Source organism: Plectropomus leopardus, chromosome 1 (assembly GCF_008729295.1).
Source record: "Plectropomus leopardus isolate mb chromosome 1, YSFRI_Pleo_2.0, whole genome shotgun sequence".
NCBI classification, from domain to species: domain Eukaryota; kingdom Metazoa; phylum Chordata; class Actinopteri; order Perciformes; family Serranidae; genus Plectropomus; species Plectropomus leopardus.
The window spans coordinates 38,246,070-38,269,901 of record NC_056463.1 but is presented as its reverse complement, the minus strand read 5'-3'; the positions used below and the strand labels follow the sequence as shown (position 1 = coordinate 38,269,901).

Sequence of the window (23,832 nt, the reverse complement as noted above, 5' to 3'; positions counted from 1 at the left end):
CCATAGAATGACAGGTGTTTTTTGAGCATTCTACAACTTCCCCAGTCTTTTGTTGCTCCTGACCCAACTTTTTAGAAATGTGTTGCAGTCATAAAATTCAGAAGGAGTGAATATTTATGCAAAAAAAGAAAGAAACAAACAAACAAAAAAAGTCTGAAAACAGTGTCCCAACTTTTTAGGAATTTGGGTTTTAAATGGAGTGAATGTGACTTTTACTATAGGCAGTGTGCTGCAGCTAATGGCTACATGACTGGATGCCAACACCCCCCCAAACACACACACACATGCACACGCACACGCACATGCACACACACACACTCACACACTCTCTCACACACACACACACACACACACACACACACACACACAGATACACACTCTGTGGCAGCTAGGGACCATGATGGAAGGAGAGAGCCCTTCAGTTACTTAGCTGCAAATGGTCTCTGACAGACAAAATGGACTACAAGTCAAAGCCTTGACACAGATTCCCACAGATTTCTCAAATATGGAACTTCTGATGTGTGTGCGTGTCACAGAGGCAGAGTGGACAGAATGGTTTGACAGGGATGATGAGAGGGGATCTGGAGACTGGGAGAAGGTGTCTGACCTGCACGAGGCCTACCCAGACAGACTGTGTAGCAGTCCACTTGACATCCAGGTAAATCTCTTCTTACTTTATCAAACATACATATTCATAGATTTCAGTCATTGAGAGATTTAGAGTGTTTTATCGCACATGATTAATTAGTGGTCTGGAGGAAAGGACGTTCGGATAAGGATTGAGGGATGAGGGGATTAAGGGATGATAGGATATAGGATAAAAATTTCACAAGACATACACACAAAGAAGTCACAGGACAAGCACATGGCGTGAGATCACATGACTTGTGGGAGATGTAGTCCACAGGTGTGTTTGCTAGGGAAGATGGTGTTCCCAGCATGTACAGTGTTTTTGTGCATTTTAACCTGCATTCATTTTTGTTATTCATCTTACATGTGTGCAGGCTGAAACACATGATGGCATACCAGCCAACCAGACCGGAGATGTGATCCACAAGAATGACAAGGGCTACGGTTTTGTCTGCCTCAATAAGGACCAGGCCCATGGTCTTTGTCACAACTACAGGGTTCGCTTTCTTTGTGGAAAACTGGGTACATTCATGACTTATTGTCATCTGTGTACGTTTGCTATTTAAGTATGTGTGAGAATATCTGCATCATTTTTTCCACTTCAATGCCTTTTCTGCCAAATAGAAGACGGCAAATCTGAAACTACTCACAACAGATGAATGGCCCTCACAATTACAGCATGGATAGAAAGCTTAAACTGGTCAATGGTTGTACTAGGGCTGTACTCGACTCATAATAATGCCAGTCGAATTGGATTGGGCTGTTCAACACAAATATTTGACAGTTCGTTTTGTTTCCATTCAAAGTTTTGAAGTTTGAATGGGCTCCACAGACCCCTCAGTGTGACAGTGGCATTTGCGACAGTCATTAAACAACTTAAAGGCGATGACAATGGGTCATAATGCGCAACATTTTTTTTGGCAACACTATTTATCAAAGAAAAGAATGCAAAAACTGTATTGTATTAAGATGCCGTGAGCAGCAAATTCACCACTTCTAAGCAAAAGCTCTATCCTCTCTCTTCTTCTGTGCTGTTGTCTGAATGTCCACAGCTCCAAAGAGAAGTATGAAATTCAAGAATACTCAGCAGCTAAAAAAACAATAACATCAAAAGAAAAGGCTGAGCGACTAGAAGCAATCTCAGTCAATAGAGGGTCTCTGACTGATGATTTGAACCTCTGACTTTCAAGGGGCAGCCCTGGTTTGTATATGTATATATATATATATATATATATATATATATATATATATATAGATATAGTCACAAAAACATAAAAAAAGAAAGTGTGTTGTATGTAGGCTGCTATAGTTGGATGTATGGAACCCATATCAGGGAAACACTGGCACACAGCCAAAGTTCACAGGTACTGCTCCAACCACACTGACATATCACAGCTCTCTGTCTGGGCTTGTCCCTTGTCTGTATTTGTATGTTATGTGGAGAGTGTCAGGGAGTGTTGACGTGGTTGACTCTGGGTAAAACCCATTTGCATCACTCTTCGATTACTCCACACACACCCACAATGTGTCTCATTGCAATCCTGCTCAACCACTAATTCTAAGATTTATCATAGTTAACAAATTCTCACACAATTGATGGCATACCACTTCAAAAATCTTGAATTGGATGTTCATAAAGTTGCACAAAGAAGTGTATTCAATAAAGACAATGTCAAGACTTAAATGATAAATTAAAAATAAGTTAGCATTTAATTCTTGAAACGTCAGAAACGCCTCTTGAAACGTCAGATAATGGCATGTCTTTTGTCTGTCAGTGTTGTAACTCTGGACAGCATTGTGAGAGAGAGGATGGAGAGAGAGGGAGAGAGGTACACCATGCTATGGCAGCCACAGAGATACTGTGTGGGGAACACAAGAGCTGTGACTGGTCAGCTTGGTCTGCTTGTAATTTTCCCTACATGTTGCTGATACCTGTGGAAATTACTCAGATTAAAGACAAGATTAAGATTAAGACTCTCAGTAGTTTCCTCTTTTTTAGCGACACACATCTAACGAAGCAATTATGTTTTACTCTCAATTTTTTCAGTTTTCTCAATTTTACTCATTTTAGTCTACGCTGGCTATCATGCTTTATGCATCTCTCATAGAGTTGGGTGGATTTTTGGTTTAGTTCATCCAGTTGGGTGGACAAGCTTAAACCAGTTTGATTTTATGCCAACCAGCTGAATTGACATTGGTCACTATGACGTTTTCTCAAACGCCTCTAGCTGGGTGTTTCTTGAGGAGTGCCTGGCATTTTCAGCAGGAAGAAAACACTTTGGTGGACACAGGGCCTTAGTTATAAGCAATATGACAACATGATTAGTATCATACTAGAAAACGCATTTCCTGTGGAAAATGCCTGTGGACGCTGACAGCTGAAATGAATCCAAAACCATGGCAGAAAATGCAAAAATACAGAACAAATTGCTGGAAATATCTGAAAAACTGGCAGAAATGAAATCTGAACTGTAGCCTATATTTTGATATTAATACTCAAGTACTTTCCCTTAAATTATATTCTGAATGGAGGACTTTTACTTATAAAGAGAACTGCTACACTGTGAAAAGCTGCCTATAACAAATCCGTTACCTCTTGCAAATGTAAAAAAACCCCCAAAAAAACCCAAAACAAATTCTTTCTGTACTGGTATAAAAAGTCCAAGTGACAACCAACATGTTGCTGGCGTGAAAATTAATTGGGCAGCCTGAGAGTGTCAGACTTAAGCATGAGAGTTGGCAGCCCTGCTCAAACGGTAATGAGCTTTGGGTCATAAGTGAAACTATGAGATTGTGAATACAAGCAGTGAACTTGGATTTCCTCGCAGTGTGTGGGCTTACTCTAAGGCACAGGGTGAGGAGCTCAAACAACAACAAGACACTGTGAGGAGAACCAGTAATGCTTTGCATTCATAGGAGGCGGTTGTAGTGGTATGGGCATCTGATAAGGATGGATTCCTCTGTAGAGAGCCTCTGAGCACTGTCAAGTCAACCTGATCTCACTTCAAAGTTGTCACATGGTGATGGTCAGTCAGTGATCCTCCACATCAAGCTATGACATTTTTAGGTGTACATATGAAAAGAGAGAGAGAGAGGAGAGAGGGAATAATGGTGAGGTGAAGTGTTGCTCTTGACAGAAATGGAAGCATTTTGGAACTTTGGTGAATTACAGTACATCCAACAGCTATATCCTTTACAAAACATATGAATGGCACGAGAGCTGTGAGGTAAAATTAGTGTTTCTGGCGACTGTGGACAGGGGCAGAATGTTTTCTAGCCACATAAAAAAGTACCACATAAACATCTATATGCTAAATTTAGACTTTTTTAATGTTTTACCTTGCTGTCAAACAGCCCTTTACAACAGGAAACTGATGCCCTTATGTTATGCTCTCCTTAAACCCACCAGACTCAACTGATAGAAAAAGTCACAGAACACAAAGAGTCTCTGGTGTTCTGCTGCTGGTTAGTTTGAGTTTAGAACCGAGTAGTATCAGTTTTCTTATCTGCCTTTCCACATGGGAGCATCGATAACACACAATTCTCAGTGAAGCTATGTCCATACAGAGACAAGTTTAGGTGTATCTGCAAAAGTTTTTTATCATATGGACATTACGTCCACACAGAACCAGCGTTTTGGGAGCCTGAATACACAAATTCTTGAAACCAGGTCCGTGATTGAACAAATCTGAAGACGCCACCCTTGCATTTCCATGTTTACAACCCATACGCATCTTTCCTGAACCGATGACGCCATAGACCCACCTCTCCCTTAATCCGCATGCGCTAACCCTGCCAACAACAACAACAACAACAACAACAACAATGGTGGATTACAGTGTTGCATTCGTGCTGCAGAAGCTACTGAGCGTGATATGGATTTTACAGCAAAATCTTCTGCTCCACACAAACGTCTCCTTTCTAGTTTGATTCATATTCTCCACCATCTTTTTCTTCATGTGTTTGTTTACATTGCATGAGTTTTATGCTCATGCTCCATGTCTTATTCTCTGTTTTTGGTGTATTTCTGTGGCAGCGTTACAGCGCCACTTACAGGTCTGGCATATATACCACAACATTTTCAGTGGTTTTGTGTGGACATACACATTTCTTGAGATGATTCCGTGTTTACAGAAAACCTTTTTTAAAACGAAAAAGAAATAGATCGGTTCCGTCTCTGTGTGGTCACGGCTTCAGTCGGGGTGTCCTCCCTGCCGCTCACCCGGTCTCCAAGGGAGGGAGAGATCAGAGAGACTCAGCAGAGGAGTGGTGTACTGTCCTGTGTAGCATGCACGGGAATGAAATACAACACAATATACCTGATTGGATTTCTTGCTTACCCTGATGGTTGCTAAAAATAGCAATGGAGTCACCAAGTTGGCAACACTGTTTTTACCTTGCGCTGATACATCTGTTTGGATTTTTTGGGGGATGGGCCAAGGACACTCACTAGCAAGGGTGCACTTGATTTACAAAATAAAACGGGACCAACTGACTGGTAGACTCGTCATGTGGCACAAAGTGGTTTCATATAAATGATCTTGTTTTAAAAGCCAAAATAGGGATTGGAAATAAAATCAGAATAATCTCCCAGCCCTACACACATGCATTGTGGGCATAGGTGGAGTTTGACCTTTCCAATGTAGACTAGTGTTCCTTCGTGTGAATGTGTAATCCTGTGAGGATGTAGCAGTATGTCAGCTTTGCTGCATTTTGCAGGGTCTCACTCTCATTGTCTCCTCTTCTAGTTCGTCCACAGGCCTCAATTTCCATTGACATGTTGTCGAACAGCAGCATCCTGGAGCTGGCTGACCAACCAGAGGGCTGGGGAGCTGGGGATAGGATAGTGGTGGCCAGTACCGACTACTCCATGCACCAGGCTGAAGAGTTCATCTTGTTGCCTTGCCCTACCTGCACGTCAAACCAGATCAAAGTCCAAGGTGAGGGAACCAACAACCTACACCATGTACGGATGGAGAGGAAGGTTCTGTTGCTTGGAAAACATTTCTCTACTATCAGTGCAGTTAAACTCATTGCATCACACTGAGTCTCAGACTAACCAGGCATTTACCTAACAGCTTAAAGTCTGGTCCAGAGATGTAAAGCAGGCTGCTTTCACTGGAGAGCTTCCTTTAATAACTGTAACTGTTGTTGTAAGGGAGAGTCTCTTTCTCATATTTTTCTTGCTGGCACTAGACCTTGAAATGACCACTGGCTTTATGGATCATTCCCCAAAACCATATGTGTAATGTGCACACTGGTGTGTATGGCCAGAATTTTTGTTCAAAACACCCCCAAAAATGGATTAACATTATCAACAGATGTGAAGAAGTAACAGTCTACAGACTACAATATATACTGTTGCAAAGATATCTACTGTAATTAGCATGCTAACCAGCTAGCAAATGCTTCTCTGTCTTGTAATACCACTAATATATACCTTAAAAGGGAACAGTGAGACACTGTAACGTTCAGTCTGCCCTTAGCCGGACATGAGAGGATGTAGAAAAGGAGTCCAGAAGAGTGAAAAAAGTTCTGATTCTGAAAGTTCAGAGGGTGCATTTGGACTTGGAGTGCACTCTGGCACAAACTGGGCTGCTCGTAAATTTGGGAGAGCTGTTGGAATAAACCATTCGGTTATCCAGAGCAAAGCAGTCTCAGAGTGTCAGAGCACACTCTGCACACTCTGTCTGGGGAGAAGGAGCAGCAAAGCACCAAATGGAACGAATGTGTAATGAATTTAACCGTTGGTTAATTCATGGAGAAATAGAATGCTCTGTGGCTCCCAACAACAGCTCTCATTTTAGTTTAGAGTATTAGATTGGATTTCCGAATACCAGCAATCACATGACTGGAACAGATGGGGCTGTACCACGTTGACTCTGCTTTGCTCCATGGCTGTCGTGGAGACGAGAGAAAGTTGACAAAGGAGGGATGGAAGGAGGTGTCAATCAAAATGTGATCTGAAATGGCCACTAAGTCTTGAGAAAAGCTATAATCCTTAAAATGAGGTACAAAGTAGATTTATTTGTCTTTTTTTAAAATGTAGCTTAAGAAAAAAATGAAATTGTCCCTAAATCCTGCTACTTCTTTTGGCGTCGAAGCAGGAGTTGTCTCACAGCCTGGGGAAAGAAGCTGCTCTGCAGTCTGGTGGTTCTGCAGTGGATACTTCTGTATCTTTTTCTAGATGGCAGCAGGGTGAACAGACTGTGGCTGGGATGGGTGATGTCTTTCAATATCCTCCGGTCATTGTGCAGACACCTCACTTCACCAGTGTCACTGATGCTCTGTAGATGGGAACCAGTGATGTTCTGGGCAGTTTTAATCACCCGCTGTAGAGCCCTCCTATCCTGAGCTGTGCACGAACCATGCCAGTTTGTGATGTTTCCAGTCAGTATACTTTCTATTGCTCCTCTGTGGAAGTTTACCAGGATCTTGCTCTGAAATTTAGCCTTCCTAAGTTTCCATAGAAAGCAGGGCCTTTTCTATGCTTTTTTATCCTGGGTGGTGATGTGTGATGACCAAGATAGGTTCTCAGTGATAGTGATTCCAAGGAACCTATAGCTGTTCACCTGCTCCACCTCAGCTCGGCTGATGTAGACAGGGGTGTGTGTCTTTGCCTCCTTCTTTCTAAAATCAACAATCAGCTCTTTGGTTTTACTGACGTTGAGCAGTAGGTTGTTGTCCGTGCACCGCTCTGCAAGATTGTTGATTTCCTCCCTATGAACTCTGATTGTTTTTGTAATACGGCCAATGATGGTGGTGTCGTCCACATGCTTCACAAAATAGTTCTCCTGATGACTGGGAGTGCAGTCATGGGTGTACAGCATGAACAGGACGGGGCTGAGCACACACCGTCACAAAGCCGGACTGCATCTTTCCATATCAGTTTTCACCATGAGATTTAGGTCTGAAAACATTCACTGACAATGGATCATCCCCAACTAATAAATAACAAACCAATCAGCACACTATGATGACCCCTTTCAAAAGTAAGTCCACGAACATCCAGCAAAACATTATTCAAAGTATGTGGGTAACCACACTTTAAATCAACATCATGAAATAGTTTTGGACCTTAAAATTAACTTTAACATCAGCTGCTGCTATGGACAGACTATAAGAATTCATTCATGCCACCTCCATCAGGCTCCTTAACACTCACCTCAACACTCACACACAGCATCAGGAAGCCCCCACTCCTCCCCAAATGAAGAGTAGTAGATATGGTGTCCTCTGTGGATCTGTTGGTTCTGAAAGCATACTGGTTGAGGGTCCAGGCTGGCAGGGATGCTATCTTTGATGTGCTGGAGAACTAGTTTCTCAAAGCACTTCATCAGGATGGAGGTACGAGCCACAGGGTGGCAGTCATTCAGACGAGACACAGCAGACTTTTTAGGTACAGGAATGATGATGGCTGTCTTGAGGCAGGAGGGAACAGTCTCTTGTGAGAGTGAGATGCTAAATATGTCAGTTATAACATTACCAAGCTGATCAGCACAAGCTTTTAATACGCATCCAGGAATGTTGTCTGGGCCGACGGACTTGTTTATATTCACTCTCAGCAGTCGTTTTCTCACATCTGCTGTGGTCACTGAGAGTGGCCGGTCCTCTGGAGGGGGAGTAGACTTCACAGCTGAGTTATTATTGAGGAGGTCAAAGCGGCCGTAAAATGTGTGCAGCTTGGTCTCACGTATAGGGGTGCTCCTGCTTTTGTAGCCTGTGACATTTTGAATTGTCTGCCCCATATCTTTGGTGCTGTTGCTGTTGAGGTCTCTCTCATCTCTGCTGGTGTCTTCTCTTAGCGAGAGTGTGTATGTATGTGCGTGCATGCGTGTGCGTGTATGCACATAAACACTGAGTGCACATAAACACTGAGTGTTTATGTGCCAGGTTGAGACAGTTTAGAGCAGTGTGTGGGAGTCAGTGGAGGATTTGGTGGGCCAAGGGAAAGTCTCAGCCTGCATCCTAGAGTTATGTGTGTTCCTGCCTGTGATCATTCATGCTAACTCAAATTAACACACTGACATGCACGCTAGTGTGGACACATACATTTTCAGACACTTGTTTTCTTTCTTAGATGCTGCAGCCTTGTCAGCCCTCAGTGTTCTTCTGTATGATTCAAATGGCCTTTGTCTTTGGCTCTTGGAAAAACTCTTAGTGCCTGCAGCAGCTAAAACTCAGCAATAACATGACATGACGTGTCTTCTCATAGCTGTTGCTTCTGGCCTCAGATTCACACATAAGTCAAGTCAAGTTTGCATTCTGCCGTTGATTTAAGAGTCCAGGATTTAATTTAAAATCTCTGCCTGAGCTGCTGGCGTTATTCTCCTGCTCAGCTGCATCACAAGATCAGTCCATATAGCCCCTAGCCTTCCTTAGTTTTGTTCTCAGTGCTCTGAAGTCACAAACAGTGCTTGGCCATCCAGAGTGGAAATCCTATTTTTGTGGGCCTGAGGCTCCTGTCAATCTAATCCTAACTGTAATCCACTGCATTAATCCCTGCCTGTGTGCCACTTTACTGCAGCATTTCTGAACAAGCAGTGATAATCAAGTCTATTCCCTAGCCCCTACGGTTATGCACAAACAGGGAGGCAGCATTGTTTTTGTAGTTGGCAGCTGAGAGCTGGGAGATGGCTCTGAGAGACACAGACACAGATAGCCCAGGGCTATTTATCAGTATGAGTCCAATAACTTAGACCTGAGTTTTTCCATGTTGAACTTCTGAAAGTTCTAAATGGCATAAATGATGCTGAGTGTAGAAAATAAATGGTATGGAGTGGATAAATGGCCGAGAGCAGTGTTGAAGAATGTAGAATTATCCTATCTATCCTGACATTTACCTAGTGATACAAAGCCCAACTGCATCTTTCCATATTAGTTTTCACCATGAGATTTAGGTCTGAAAACATTCACTGACAATAGATCATCCCCAACTAATAAATAACAAACCAGTCAGCACACTATGATGACCCCTTTCAAAAGTAAGTCTGCTAACATCCAGTTACACATTAGTCAAAGTAAGAAATATTTTTGGACTTTAAAATAACAGCTTTAATATCAGTTTGATGGTACACTGACTCGTCATCTCAAGAATGGTGCCTGTAGCATTTCCACTCCATGCCCTGAATGCTTATTCCGCTCTATGCAACTCTGTGAGTGTGTCACATCAGCAGAGGGTTACACCAGTTAGCTCCATAGACTGTCAATAAAGATGGACAATGCACCCCCACTTACCCCTGCTATGGACAGACTATAAGATTTCATTCGTGCCTACCTCCATCAGGCTCCTTAACAAAACACCCCACCAAAAACTCACACACAGCACTAGAACCCCCCCCCCCCCCCCCCCATTTACCTATAGTGCAATATTTAAAGATGTGCAATACTCAAGCAATATCACACAAGAGGGAGTGATGTTGTGCTTGTATATTATCACAGCTGTGATTCGGTCGTAGGCACGAGGCTGCAAGCATCTTTTTTTTGAGTGACAACAGATTTGTTTGTTTAATAAATGATTTTTTTTGGCTCCGCCAACACAAATGGTTCCACAACGGCTGGACGTGACAGCTGCCAAGCAACACGCTAACATTTTCCTGCACGCTGCTTGCTAATCAGTGTTAGCTCGGTCTTCATGTTATGCGCAGACCAGCTGCTTAGTATCATGAACATTAATCTGTCTGTTAACAGACCGTTTGTGTGAGTCAGATGAGTTAGTTTGATCAGACAGTTCGTCGCTCCAGCGTGTGTCCACTCACTGCCGTGATCTCCACCCACCTTGAGTCTCAGGCTGCGGATAGTGTCAGACAAGTGTGTGCCTGTCTCACAGCACATCCTATTAACATCTGTGACGGCTGATTTACTGATTTGAACGGCAGTTTACCGAAACCCGTCTGTCACAGCTGCCCCCTCCTGGGCTTCCCTCATAACTTTTAGTAACTCCAATGGATGTACAGTCTCCCTCAACCTGACCAACTGACAGCTACGTGAACAACGCCAACTAGCTGTTTGAACCTATTTAGTTAAATTCAATTCAATTCAATTCAATCAATTCAATCAATTAAATTTATTTATAAAGCCCATTATCACAAAACACAGTTTGTCTCAGAGGGCTTTACGGCATATGACATCCCTCTGTCCTTAGACTCTCACATCGCCTAAGGAAAAATTCCCCCCAAAAAACCTGTAATGGGGGAAAAAAAATGGAAGAAACCTCAGGAAGAGCGGCTGAGGAGGGATCCCTCTTCCAGGATAGACAGATATGCAATGGATGTCATAATTAACAATTAAATTACAATAATGACAAAAAAGAAAGAGAAAGAGAGCTGGGAAGAGAGAGGGAGGGAGGGAGAGAGGGGGAGAGATGCACAGCGACAGCGGTAACAATAGCATGTCATATTACAATAGTAACAAGTAAAATTACTAAATGCACTTTATGATAGCATGTGATGTTACGTGCAAATATTTGTGAGATGATAGGAGTCCCATGCGTGTATTGATAGTGGAGGCATGATACATAATAATGGCAGTAGAAGGTTGCGTCAAGCAGGATCATTGCATCAGCACAATGAGCACAACACAGATGCAGCTTCAGACAGGACCACAGCAATGGTAAAACCAAGACCACAATCACGGTAAGCCGGAGGTACAGTATCAGTGCAGTCACAGCATGAGCATGACCAAAGGCAGGATCACAGCATCAGCACAGCCGTCACCACGATCAGGCGCAGGCAAGATTGCAGCCAGGATCCGGGAAAACTAGTAAACAAGGGAGCACAAATGCTTCGGAGAGGCAACGGAGTTAGCGTAATGCAGTAAACAGACATGAGTGTTTGCAAATGGAGGGAGCAAGAGAAGGAAAAATGAGCTCAGCGTATCTTAGAAAGTCCCCCTGGCAGATTAAACCTATGTCATCCTAACTAATTATACGCTTTATCAAAGAGGAAGGTCATGGGGTGCCTTAAAAGTGGGAACAGTGTCTGCCTCCCGGACCAAAATTTGAAGATGGTTCCATTTAGAGAAGCATGATAACTGAAGGCTAGTAGAAGTTGCAGCTCATCCAGGCTTTTATGTCCTTAAGACATGCTTGAAGTCTAGATAACTGATCAGTTTCATCTGGTTTCATAGATAGATATAATTGCGTATCGTCAGCATAACAATGGAAATCTACAGCATGATTTCGAATAATGTTGCCTAGGGGAAGCATATATAAAGTGAAAAGGATTGGTCCAAGCACAGAACCTAGTGGCAATCTGAAGCAGACCTTAGTATGCATGGAGAATTGATCATTAATATAAACAAACTGGGAACGATCTGATAAGTGTGATTTAAACCAGCTTAGTGCTGTTCCTTTAAGGCCAATTAAGTGTTCTAGTCTGTGCAGTAAGATTTGATGGTCAGTGGTGTCAAATGCGGCACTGAGATCTAATAGGATCAATACAGGGACCAGTCCTTTGTCAGAGGCAATCAACAAGTCATTAGTAATTGTTACTAGTGCCGTCTCTGTACTATGATGAACTTTGAATCCTGACTGAAAGTCATCAAATAAACTATTATCTTTGAGAAAGTCACAAAGTTGATTAGTAACCATTTTCTCAAAGATTTTAGAAATAAAGGGGAGTTACATTATTGGTCTATAGTTTGCTAAAACGTTTGGATCGAGAGTGGGCTTCTTTAGAACAGGTTTAATGACAGCTACTTTAAGGGACTGTGGTACATAGCCTGTTAATAAAGACACATTGATAATATCTAACAAAGAGTTGTCAATTAAGGGTAAAACTTCCTAAAATAGCCTAGTTGTGATGGGGTCTAACAGGCATGTTGATGGCTTGGATGCGGAATCAATTTAAAGTCGATGAAGGTCAATGTGGGAAAAACCTATGCTTACACCATGCTATAAACATATCCCACTGTCACTCTCACACTAATTAACTAATTTTGAACAGCTGTGAAGCAGAGTGATACATGCAGAGTTAAAAGTTAACAGTCCAACTGATGTTGTACTCCTATATCAGCACTCATGGAATGCCTCTCCACCAATCAAATTGCTTGGTCGGAACTAACTGTTGTATCATTTGATTATTACTTGAGGCATTACTCCATAATATTTATTTTAGGGCATGCAATAACTATGTAAATAGGTTTACTTCATGCATGTGTGTTGTGATTGAGTGTATGTGCATGTATGGCTTTTATGATGCACTGTAGCCCTTTCAGGTTTGCTAAACATAAAATAGTATCTTACAGACATATTTCTGCCCGGCCTAATGGAAAATAGTCCGAAAGTGGAAAACATACTCCAAAAAGAAACAAAACACCATAACATGGATGGTGTATTGCAGACAAATTTACTCCAAAGAGAAACAGCAGTCCACACATCAACATGCTACAAACATTACTCAAATGTTCACCCTGCTCAGGTTTGCTCCTACACAAAAAATGCAGTGTCTTTTTAGAGACATTTTTCCTCCAAAAATTAATACAGATCAGTCAGTCAGAACCACAGAAGAGTTATGCATGTCTTTTTGTCTTACTACATTAAACAATGGACACAGGATAAATGCTAAAACATATTCCTGGGCCATCCTCTAACTGAGAAGCTTGTTTTTCAAAGAATGGACCCTAGCAGTGCATCCATCCTCAATCCCAAATCCCACGAACATGTGTTGTATTACCTAAATGGTGTATTTCAAGCCCTTTGGATAGTCAAGGTTCAGCGTAAACAATAGCCCCATTAGGTTCATAAAGGCATTGGGCACATCTTACAGGTGACGCAGGGCAATCTCTTCCTCAATCATGATGGCAGCATCACTGTCGGAAGCTGAAAGGGTTTCCTTAACATCTTCAACTGTTAAGGGAATCCCAATCATTCCCTTAAGTCTGTCAAAGTACAAGGTTGATTTATTTGTAATTTTTTAAACTTAGTTAAATTAAAAATTAAAAATAAAAATTGTCCCTGACTCCTGCTACATCTTTTGGCATCAAAGGAGAAGTAGTCTGATGGTTCAGCAGCTGACACTTCTATATCTTTTCCCAGATGGCAGCAGGGTAAACAGACTGTGGCTGGTGTGGCTGCTGTCATTCAGAATCCTCCGGTCTCTGTGCAGACACCTCACTTCACCAATGTCACTGATGCTCTGTAGATGGGAACCAGTGATGTTCTGAGCAGTTTTAATCACCTGCTGTAGAGCCCTTCTGTCCTGGGCCGTGCATGAACCATGCCAGTTCATGATGTTTCCAGTCAGTGTGCTTTCTATTGCTCCTCTGTAGAAGTTAACCAGGATCCTGCTCTGGAATTTAGCCTTCCTAAGTTTCCATAGAAAGTAGAGCCTGATGATGATGTCACCAGCAGCAACATGCCTGAGCAACCAGATGGAATTTTTATAGTAGCTGGTGATTTTAATCAACTTATCCTTTAACTCCAAAGATTTAGCAAGATCAAGGACAAATTTTAATTTCATTTTTTAAACTATGTTTAAAAAATGACTTTCAAGGGGCATACCTATTTAGACCACATAGACCACACTGTCACTATAAGTAGATAAGTGCTTAACAGTCTCTGTATTGTATGTTTTGTAATGTTTAACTGTTGAGCCCTTCAGCTGAGGTGTGTGTGTGTGTGTGTGTGTGTGTGTGTGTGTGTGTGTGTGTGTCTATGTGTGTGTGCGTGCGCAGGTACGGCCCGCTTTATCCATATGGGTGAGGAAGTGGACGGAGTGGATATGAGGGCAGAGGTGGGCCTGCTAAGCCGTAACATCCTGGTCCATGGTGAAATGGAGCCTGGCTGCTATGGCAATGAGGCCTGCAAATTCTTCAACTTCGACACTTTTGGCGGACATTTGAAGGTACATCCAACTTACTTACCATGCCATTTCCAGAGCAGAACCAGGTGATTTCTGCTAGGGATCATCCAATGATGCCTGGGAACAAGGACTGAGTAATGACCTGCTCTGGGAAACTGGTGCCTTTTCCAAGAGCCAGACCTGGCACTGCGAAAAAAACTACATGGAGCTGCATGGTTAGATGTTTAGGACAGGTAAATTATCAGCCGGGCAGCAGGAAAAGGCTGAAACTCAGGCTGTAAGGCACATGGAATGTCAACACTTTAGGAACCACAAGTAACTTGTCACAGTAGTATAGTGATGGTATTAACCATCATGTCATTGGACTGTAGTCCCAGTAGGAATAAACATCCCCCCCCCCCCCCAACTGCCACCTTTGCTTCTTTGTATGTGTTCTCTTCTGTCTCTCATTTCACCCTTGCCCTTGATCTTTTTATATATACTTTGTGCAACTCTTCTCTCTACATCCCTCCTTTCGCCTTCACCCCCCTTTCTTTCTTTTAATTTGATATCTTTTATTCACAGACACCTGCTGTTAAATAGCTTCACATCCCTGCATTTCAGTATCCCTTTTTGTTCTACCCAATGATTACAATTATAGATGTTATGTTTTCTTATATGATGCAATAACCTGATTACCCTGTAGGAGTGACTGACATGTATCCCCTGTCATTTGTCATTTTTAGGTCGAGCGAGGCTTCAAGGCAGTTCATATATCAGGGGTTGAGCTACAGCACATGGGTCAGCAGACAATGGGACATTATCCTATCCATTTCCATATGAATGGTGATGTGGATGAGAGGGGAAACTACGACCCCCCAACTACTATCAGCGATCTATCCATCCACCACTCCTTTTCCCGCTGTGTAACCATCCACAGCTCCAATGGACTGCTGGTCAGTTGAGAATCTTAGTTTGAGTTTAGGTTTTTGTTATGTTGTGAGGTGATGTATTGATGCATTGATTGATTTCTATAGTCTGTGTCATGCACACTAAAAAGCATCCAACCCTAATGGACACCATTACAATATTGTTGCAGAGATCAGTCTAAAAAACTTATCTTATTGTTCAGTCACCAAACATAATACTCTTCCTTCTATCCCAGCCACAACAAACTAACTCGGCCATAACAACAGTTCCAAAAACATAACTCAAATTTCTCATAGTCATCCAACCAAAAGAAATTAACAGAAACTGAGGGAATTGTACTGAATTGTACATCCCTTTTATCTGCATATGAAGGACAGTATAACAAAAATGAACCTCATTAAAAGATCAAGATAGGCAACTGGCATCCAACGCCTGTCCAGTAATATGAATGAACCAAATGCGCCCCGCGCCCAGCTGGAGCTATTAACAAACAAATAGGACTTTACTCAAATGAAACATTTAAAAACAAAGTATGGTCTAACCTCAGACATACGGCTAACCCCTGCTCTGGCTCAATCAGCTCTCTGAAAGTGCCCCTCAGCCTCTTCAGCCTTGGAGCCAGCTGCTGCAGCAGTATTTCTGCTGTCTGAAAGACATCCTGAAATAGGTCCTGAAGCAGCTGTGTTACAGTGTCAGCTCCCGTGCCAAGCAGTGTAACTCACTGAAACTCTTGAAAAAAACAGAGAAAAAGGACCACTCTGTGGATTTCATGATGAAAATATTCAGCAATAGGCATGCCGAGCCTGTGCCTACATTGAATAATGACCAAGAGAGCTGGTACTTGTCTTTGGGATCTAAATACCCCAAAAACTGGGGCAGAGCAGAGTTGGGCTTGACTCAAGTGCGCAGTGCAACACATAACACTATACAATGTGCAGCTTTGGCGTCAAGATCTCAAAAATAGTCTGATTGGGGTTCTTGTTCTCTTTAGGAGAGAACCAGTTGTGATAATATCTGACATTCAGCAGATGTTCCACAACTTCGTAGTCAGAGAAGATCATGGTGACTACCTTTGATTCTTGTGGTTTTGTGACCATAAGCTTGATGGAGGAGTAGTAGAGTTTTGCATGAAAGTCCACCCAGCTGTCCCTCACCCACAGTGGCCACCTGTGGGTTAAAGAGGACTGCCAGGAAGAGAAGGAATTTGGCACTGAAGCAAGTCATTTTGTGGTACGTCACTTATACGTGGATGACCTATTAAAATCATTTCCGCACAAAGAAAACAGTTGATGTGTTGAAGAGAATGCAAGATATGTTGGCTATGTCAGTCCTCAGACTTCACATAATAGCATCCAACAACCCCAAAGTCATGAGAGCCTTCCCGGTGGAAGACCTTGCTAAAGGCCTACAAGAGCTTGACATCGGTTGAGATTCCCCTTCTTTTCAACACAGTCCAGGTCTCATGTGATCTGTCTACAGGCACACTTAACTTTCGTGCAGCGGATAGAGAAAGGCCCTTCACACGATGAAGCATGCTGTCGTCTGTCAACAGCTTGTTTGACCCCCTAGGATTTGCTGCACTGGTCAGCATTCAGGGCCGCGCAATTCTGTAAGAACTTACCATTGATGCCAGTAAATAGGCTACAGGAAGAGTAGCTAAACTGGAAGAACTTGCTCCAGGATCTTCAGGGACTAAAGATTCCCAGGATGTATGCTTCACTTCCTCGGAAGAAAGAGATGTGTATCTTCTGCGACATGTCCACCAAAGCAGTAACAGCTGTTGCATATCTCCAACAAATGCAGAGGGAGAGAGTGAAGTAGGATTTCTTTTTTGCAAGGTAAAACTGGCCCCGAAACCTGTTCTCAAATTTCCCAGGCTTGAGCAGCTGTGCAGGCAGTCAAATTAGTAGATGTCATTTTAGAGAAGTTTGCTTAAGCTTAAGTGGATGAGGTCAAGTTCTTCTCTGATAGTGAAGTGGTGCTTGGCTACATATCCAATGAGTCAAGACGATTCTATGTTTATGTGCATACCTGAGTCGAGCACATCAGGCGGTCTACACAATTGAGCCAATGGAATTATGTTCCCACTGATCTGAACCCAGCTGACTTTGCCAGTAGCTGGCTCTCTTGTCTTGGTTAACTGGAGCTGCTTTCCTCACTTACATGCAAGACAGTCAGTGGCCTGCGGACACCTTTGAACTCAATCAGAGAAGTCTATGATGAAGAGATAAGTTGCATTCAAGCTGGAAAGCCTGCTCCCAAGCAAAGCCCTCTCAGCAGACTCTGCCTTGTCATGGACTTTGCATGGCTTCCTCAGAGTTGGGGGTCGTCTTACAAAATTAGAAATCACATCTGATGAAACCTATCCTGTACTTGTTCCCAGCAAACAACACATTACCACACTGCTAATCAGACATTTTCATGAGCAGGTTCATCGCTAAGGCTGGCACCTTACAGAAGGAGCAGTATGAGCTGCCAAGTTTTGGGTCATTGAAGGAAAGCGATCTATCAGCAGCAGAATCCTTAACTGCGTGACCTGTCACAAGTTACGTGGAAAAAATGAACAAAGGATGGCAGACCTGATTGCCTACACAGAACGACGTACAGAACAAGTGGTGGGCAGTCATCTTTACATGTATGACCTCAAGGGCAATACATATTGAAGTACTAGAGGCATGTTCAGTGACAAAGACCTCTTCAGACATCAGTTACAAAAAGTCCACAGCCTGGCAAAGACCTTCTGGGAATGTTTGAAACAGGAATATGTCACTGGTGTGCAAGGACTCCGCAAATAGAGAATGTAAGGCGAAACATGCAGGAAGGTGATGCTGTCCTACTGCAAGACAAACAGGCCAAGAGAAACTGCTGGCCTGTTCATAAATACTCGTTCCAGTGATGATGGAAAAGTATGAAGATCGAAGTAAAGGTCATCAAAGATGGTACAGCAAGATTGTTCCTCAGACCAATTTCAGAAGTTATCCTTCTTGTATTTAAGGATGCTTATAAGTGACTGAAGTGAAACACTTACTCTACATCACACCTTTCTCTCATAATTTTGGGGTTCTTGTTAGTTTGACATCTTAGAAATATCAGGTGGGAAGTATTCTGCCTCTTCTACATGTCACTCACATAACTAGTAAATTCAGTTGTGCACAGTATATCTCTTGTATTTTGTGTAGTTTAGTGCTATCTGCTGGCCTTGTTCAGGTGCAGCTCAGTTAGTTTATAAAGTTATCAGGCATGAATCCACCATTTCGTCCGATACAACGCAGGTGGAAGACGTGTCTCACAACCCTCTTCCATCTGCTTTGTTTTGCTCTCCATGGAGCACAATCTGCAAGTGTTTTTGTATATACTGTTTAAATGTTAGATGCCAATATCCCTACTTATTATTTTGCAATTTTTTTTCAGATTTATGTGTCTACTTGGCTTGCTTTTATCCTAACATGTTAGTTACGTTATGCTTGCCATTATATTTGTATGAGGGCACATTCATATATATTTACCATCATACATTAATTAATCACTTCTCCTTCTATGGGAGTGTTAAGCTTCATTTTATTTTATTATTTTTTTGAAGATCGTTTTTTTTTAAATCCTCTTGTTTAAACTGGATATTGTTTGGACATTCTTGGAGTTCCCTGTTCAGACTATTCCACAGTGTCACTCCAAAGATGGAAATACAAAAGATTCCATTGTTGTTGAAACAACTGGCCCGGTTCTGTCTGTAGGTAGCAAAATCAACCTACAAGCACATTTAAAAGCTCACCGATTACCACATCATGTCTTAGTCGTTTAATGATAAAGACTCTGTCTCGGCTGGCTGCAGTGACTCCCCGAGGTTAAACATGTCACAGACTACTCCTCTCTTCACCTGTGCCTTAGTAATTTTCCACTCACCCTGCCTCCACCTTACCCCACCGCCCAGCCACTCCCACCTGAGGGATCCCTCATCATCCTCTACCGCTCATCCTCTACCTCATCAGATCACCACTCTCTCCTGGGCTTCCAGCTGAATCTCATCACCAATCAAGCCAGTACATAAGCCTGCCCTGTCCACAGACTCATTACCAGAATGTTCTTTGTCTTCTCCTGCAAGACTTTCCAGCACTCACCTTTGGACTAATCTCCCATTGTCAACCTCCCCTGCCTCTGACCTGTCTGCCTTGTCCTAATCCCGCAAATTACCTCAGCCTTCTGTTCCCAACTATGGGTTCTACTTCAGTCTTCCTGGTTTTTGTCTGCCTCTCCTCTTGGCTGTTTGGTGTCTTCCGACAACGGCTCTACAGTGTGAGTTTTTCCATCTGCTTACTTGTAATTTCCTGTGGATCAGAGACTCTGACAATGTCTCTGTGTGTGCAAACGTACCCGCTGGCTGTCCAACTCTGCCTGGACCCGACCTACGTTCTGTCTGTTCCTCTCTGGTTCATCTGCCTCGGCAGTTGCTCACCTGGTTCTGGACCTAATGGCTCTAGCCTCCTGCCTGCTTTCCTCACAGTGCCTCTGCTTTCCATTGAACTGCTATGTGAGTATGTGCGCCTTATGTTTGAACTGTTTATGCCTGTGCCCCTGTTTGGCCTGTTCAGGTCAAGCCCATAAACCAGCCCAAAGACTCTGAAGGCTCCAGCCCTAAATTGAAACTGAACTGTGTTACTGCTCACCTGTTTATCCTTGTTCCTGCATGACCATAAATAAATACAGGTCATTACCAGCTTTCTTGCCTGTGATTGCGTTGCATTTGGGTTCACACGCCACTCATTACAATACACAACTGTTCAAATTAAAGCAATGAAAACATTTTTCTGAGCTCTATAAAAACTCAGAGGTGCACAAGTTTAACAGCCGCCAAAGCTGCTGAATCATTTTGGGGATCTGGCCAAAGAGTACAGCGCTCATACACATAGCTTGGGGTGGCTATAGCTCAGATGTAGAACGGGTCATTCTCTTATTGTAAGGTCAGCGGTTCGATACCCGGCTCCTCCATGCAACGTATTGAAATATCCTTTGGCAAGATACTGAACCCTAAATTACTGCAAATGCTGCGTCACTGGAGTGTGAGTGTGTGCGAATGGTTACTGAGTAGCAGGTGGCATCATGTACGGTAGCCTTAGGCACCAATGTTTGAATGTGTGTGTGTAAATGAGTAAATGTGACATGTAGTGTGAAAACGCTTTTAATGGTCTGAAGACTAGCAAATCGCTATACAATTGAAGTGCAGTCCATTCATAGAGACAGATTTGTCCCTCTGTCTCTCTCTGTAAAAGTTGGACTGAAATCCAATCAAATTGTAAACTAAGCAGTGCTGATCAAATACAAACCAAGATTATGTCATGGAGTTGCATATTTCTCTCAAATGTTTTCAAAAACATGATTCAGCTTACTGCTTAACTGTGACACAAGATCCTGCCACCTGCCTTGTTTCACATGGACCATTCCAAATTATGTCACCCACCAGTGCAACTGGTATTTGTTCTGATTAGCATTCTGATAGTTGTAGGTTTTCTACCTCTTGAGCAAAAGCAAAATTTCTTTGTTGTCTCTGATCATGTAACACCAATTTTTATAGTATTCTGTTGTCCTGTAAAGCACTTTGTAACTGTTTGGAAAAATGCTATGTAAATAAAGTTTCACTATTATTTATTATAATTTCAAAAGTACTTCTTCCTTCCTACTGCAGAGACAGCCTAGTTTTAATGTGAGGGCCTTCTTTATGTCAGTGAAATGCTTGCTCAATTATTTCATGCCATTCTTGTGTGGGTAGTGAGCAGGAAGTTAGGCTGTTTAGCAGCAGAAGGACTCTAATGCTCATCCTCCAAGGACCCAAAAAATATGGAAGCACAGAAAACATTATGAGCAAAGCGCTCAGTCAGTAACCCTCCTCCTCACAGAACACAGTGTCCAGTCTCTCAATACACCCATGATCCGTGCCCACAGACTCCTAGAAGGACAGGTAGTCTAAAACAGTCTTCCTTCTCACAGTGCACAGTCACTTGGCAGGGAGACAGCTTTTATAACATGGATGAAGGAGCTAAAGATTAAATATGTTAAATAATGGTGTGTCTAACAAAAAGTGATGGAAAGACAAGGACGTTTGCTTTAGAAAGTTGATACTTTCACAGCTGATTGCAGTCTTTGTGGGCAATTCTTTCTCTAATTACATCTGTGACAAGAGTGTGACATACTCTCAGCCTGTGTTTGGTAAAATTCAATTCAATCAATGTCTATTTCCCATGCAGGTAAAGGATGTGGTGGGGTATGACACTCTAGGCCACTGTTACTTCACTGAGGATGGTCCAGAAGAGAGGAACACGTTTGACCACTGTTTGGGTCTGATGGTGCGAGCTGGGACCCTGCTCCCCTCAGACAGAGACAGCAAAATGTGCCGCAACATCACTGAAGGAGCCTACCCAGGATATGTGGCCAACCCACGGCAAGACTGTAGGTAAGATACATGTGTTCAATGTGCTTAAATGGTGTAACAAAAAAAAATGCATCTCGATATGTCTGAAGCTTATTCAGTTAAACAGGACTTGCACATACAGTCTGACCCATGGCTGGGATCTTTGACACCTCTCAAAGGACATCTAAACATCCATACTCAGATGAGGCAGGTGTAAAGTAAAGCTTTTAACAATTTTGCGAACTTTGATCTTACAATTTCCATGGAATCACAGAGCCAAAGAAAATGTGTGTTCAGGATAAAACAAACGTTCTTTTTTTTTTTTTTTTTTTTTTATCAACGTCTTCATTCGAAGATGCAAGGGGCCCAGGACAAATGTAACACAGAAACTGCTGATACAATTCCAAGTGGTCAATGCAAACTGAAACTAAAATGTGTCCATATGATGATCATACCAATTTCACCCCGGTGTCAGACAACACAGATATAACCCCTTTATTTATTTATGTTTTTTCCCACAACTTTTACCATGATGTTCGTAGGTTTTCAATATACTGAGTCCCCAGGATCCACAGGCTGTCATCTGAATGGGCCCCAGGGCAATTTAGAGGGTAGAGGGTGCTATATTCATGTTGAAATTGTATATGAAAATATAACAAATGAAATCCCTTATCCCTGTATGTATTTTCACTTACAGTCTTTGTAACAAACATTACACAAATACGACATCAGGAGTTGAGTATAGAGAGCACCAAAATCATCTACCCACTTTCAAGTAAAGCAAATGTTAGACACTGATATGTGATGATCCATATTAATTTAAATAAGCTACTTTATAAATGTCATCATTTAACATTTTGAGAAATATACTTATTCTTCTTTGAGTTTTTTATGTTTAACTTTCGTCCATTGAGACAATGAACAAAACAGGGTGAAGATAAATGCTGGCCGCTGGTGAAAATAATATTTTAACACATGCAGCTCCTGGACAATAGAGAACCATGGGGTCAACAGTAATATGAGTCACCAACAGTATCAATCACTCATTATCACAATGTGGAAAAACTGGGCGGGGCTCCTGGAGTGTAAAGCATCATTGGGTCATCATCATCATGAATAAATACAGCATCTGCCATAACACCAGACGTTGCTATGACTACAGGTATGTCTGTGGCATATCCTACATATTTGTGATTTTGCGGATATTTTCTTATTGTAAAATTAGGTATTGTTGAGGAGCAGTCCCAGGGGACCTCCGTGCTTTGCCACTGACACCTTGGCACACAGAGTTTTAGAGAGCTGGGGATCAGAGTAGGCAGGTGTCAGATCTGTGCAGCAGCACCAAAACACAAACGGACATATCTGCAACAGTACGACAATAATATCCAAAACACTCTCAGTCATTTCTGTGACATAAGACATACTGTCAAAGTAAAGTCACACAATGCCACTGTAGCTATCATTAACTTTAACATGGATTTGTTGTTTTCGATGTAGCATTATCTGGGAAAATAATAGGATGCGACCCCCAGAGTCATCACTAGTGACTTCACTGCATTCTCTCAGATTTGAATACATCAGGGATGCAGGATGTACATCTAGCAACATCAGTGCTTGTAATGGTTTTCTTTGTTGCTCTGAATAATGAAATTTACTCTGTGATAAATCAGTTGCTCACTAAGCAGAATCAGAGAGATCTCCCGTCTCATTAAATCAGTGTGGCTACTGGATTATAGTGTCAGCGACATTAATGTGTGAGAAGGAATGGTAGAACTTTGTATGAAGCCCATGTCTATAATTCATTATAACACATTATGAACACACTTCTAATGTGTTATAATGCCTCTGTAGGTCTGTATAATCATAGTTATTATCAATCCCAACCCTAACCCTAGATATTTATAATGCTTTAGAAAAATACTCATAACTCATCATGATGCCAATGTCTATAATGAATTCTGAACATACTTGTAATGGGTTTTTATGTGCATAAGGTTGTTAGCATTTATGCATATTTAGAATACTTTATAACAATAGTCATCTTTATGTGGCTTAAAAATTGTGTCTCTAAATCTGAAGTTTTCATTCTGA

At 42.1% G+C, this 23,832-nt stretch overlaps 1 protein-coding gene across 3 annotated transcripts in view; it reads left to right on the top strand.

Annotated features, from left to right (window-relative positions):
- Window positions 1-23,832, top strand: part of LOC121941822 (cell migration inducing hyaluronidase 1) — a 141,767-nt gene that overhangs the window by 63,156 nt on the left and 54,779 nt on the right. For all 3 annotated transcript variants that reach the window (XM_042484707.1, XM_042484725.1, XM_042484717.1), the window contains exons 9-14: window positions 537-658; window positions 1,005-1,152; window positions 5,379-5,570; window positions 14,305-14,474; window positions 15,158-15,367; window positions 21,578-21,783. In XM_042484707.1, the coding sequence (XP_042340641.1) occupies window positions 537-658; window positions 1,005-1,152; window positions 5,379-5,570; window positions 14,305-14,474; window positions 15,158-15,367; window positions 21,578-21,783 (1,048 nt within the window). The remainder of the gene's footprint in view (window positions 1-536; window positions 659-1,004; window positions 1,153-5,378; window positions 5,571-14,304; window positions 14,475-15,157; window positions 15,368-21,577; window positions 21,784-23,832) is intronic.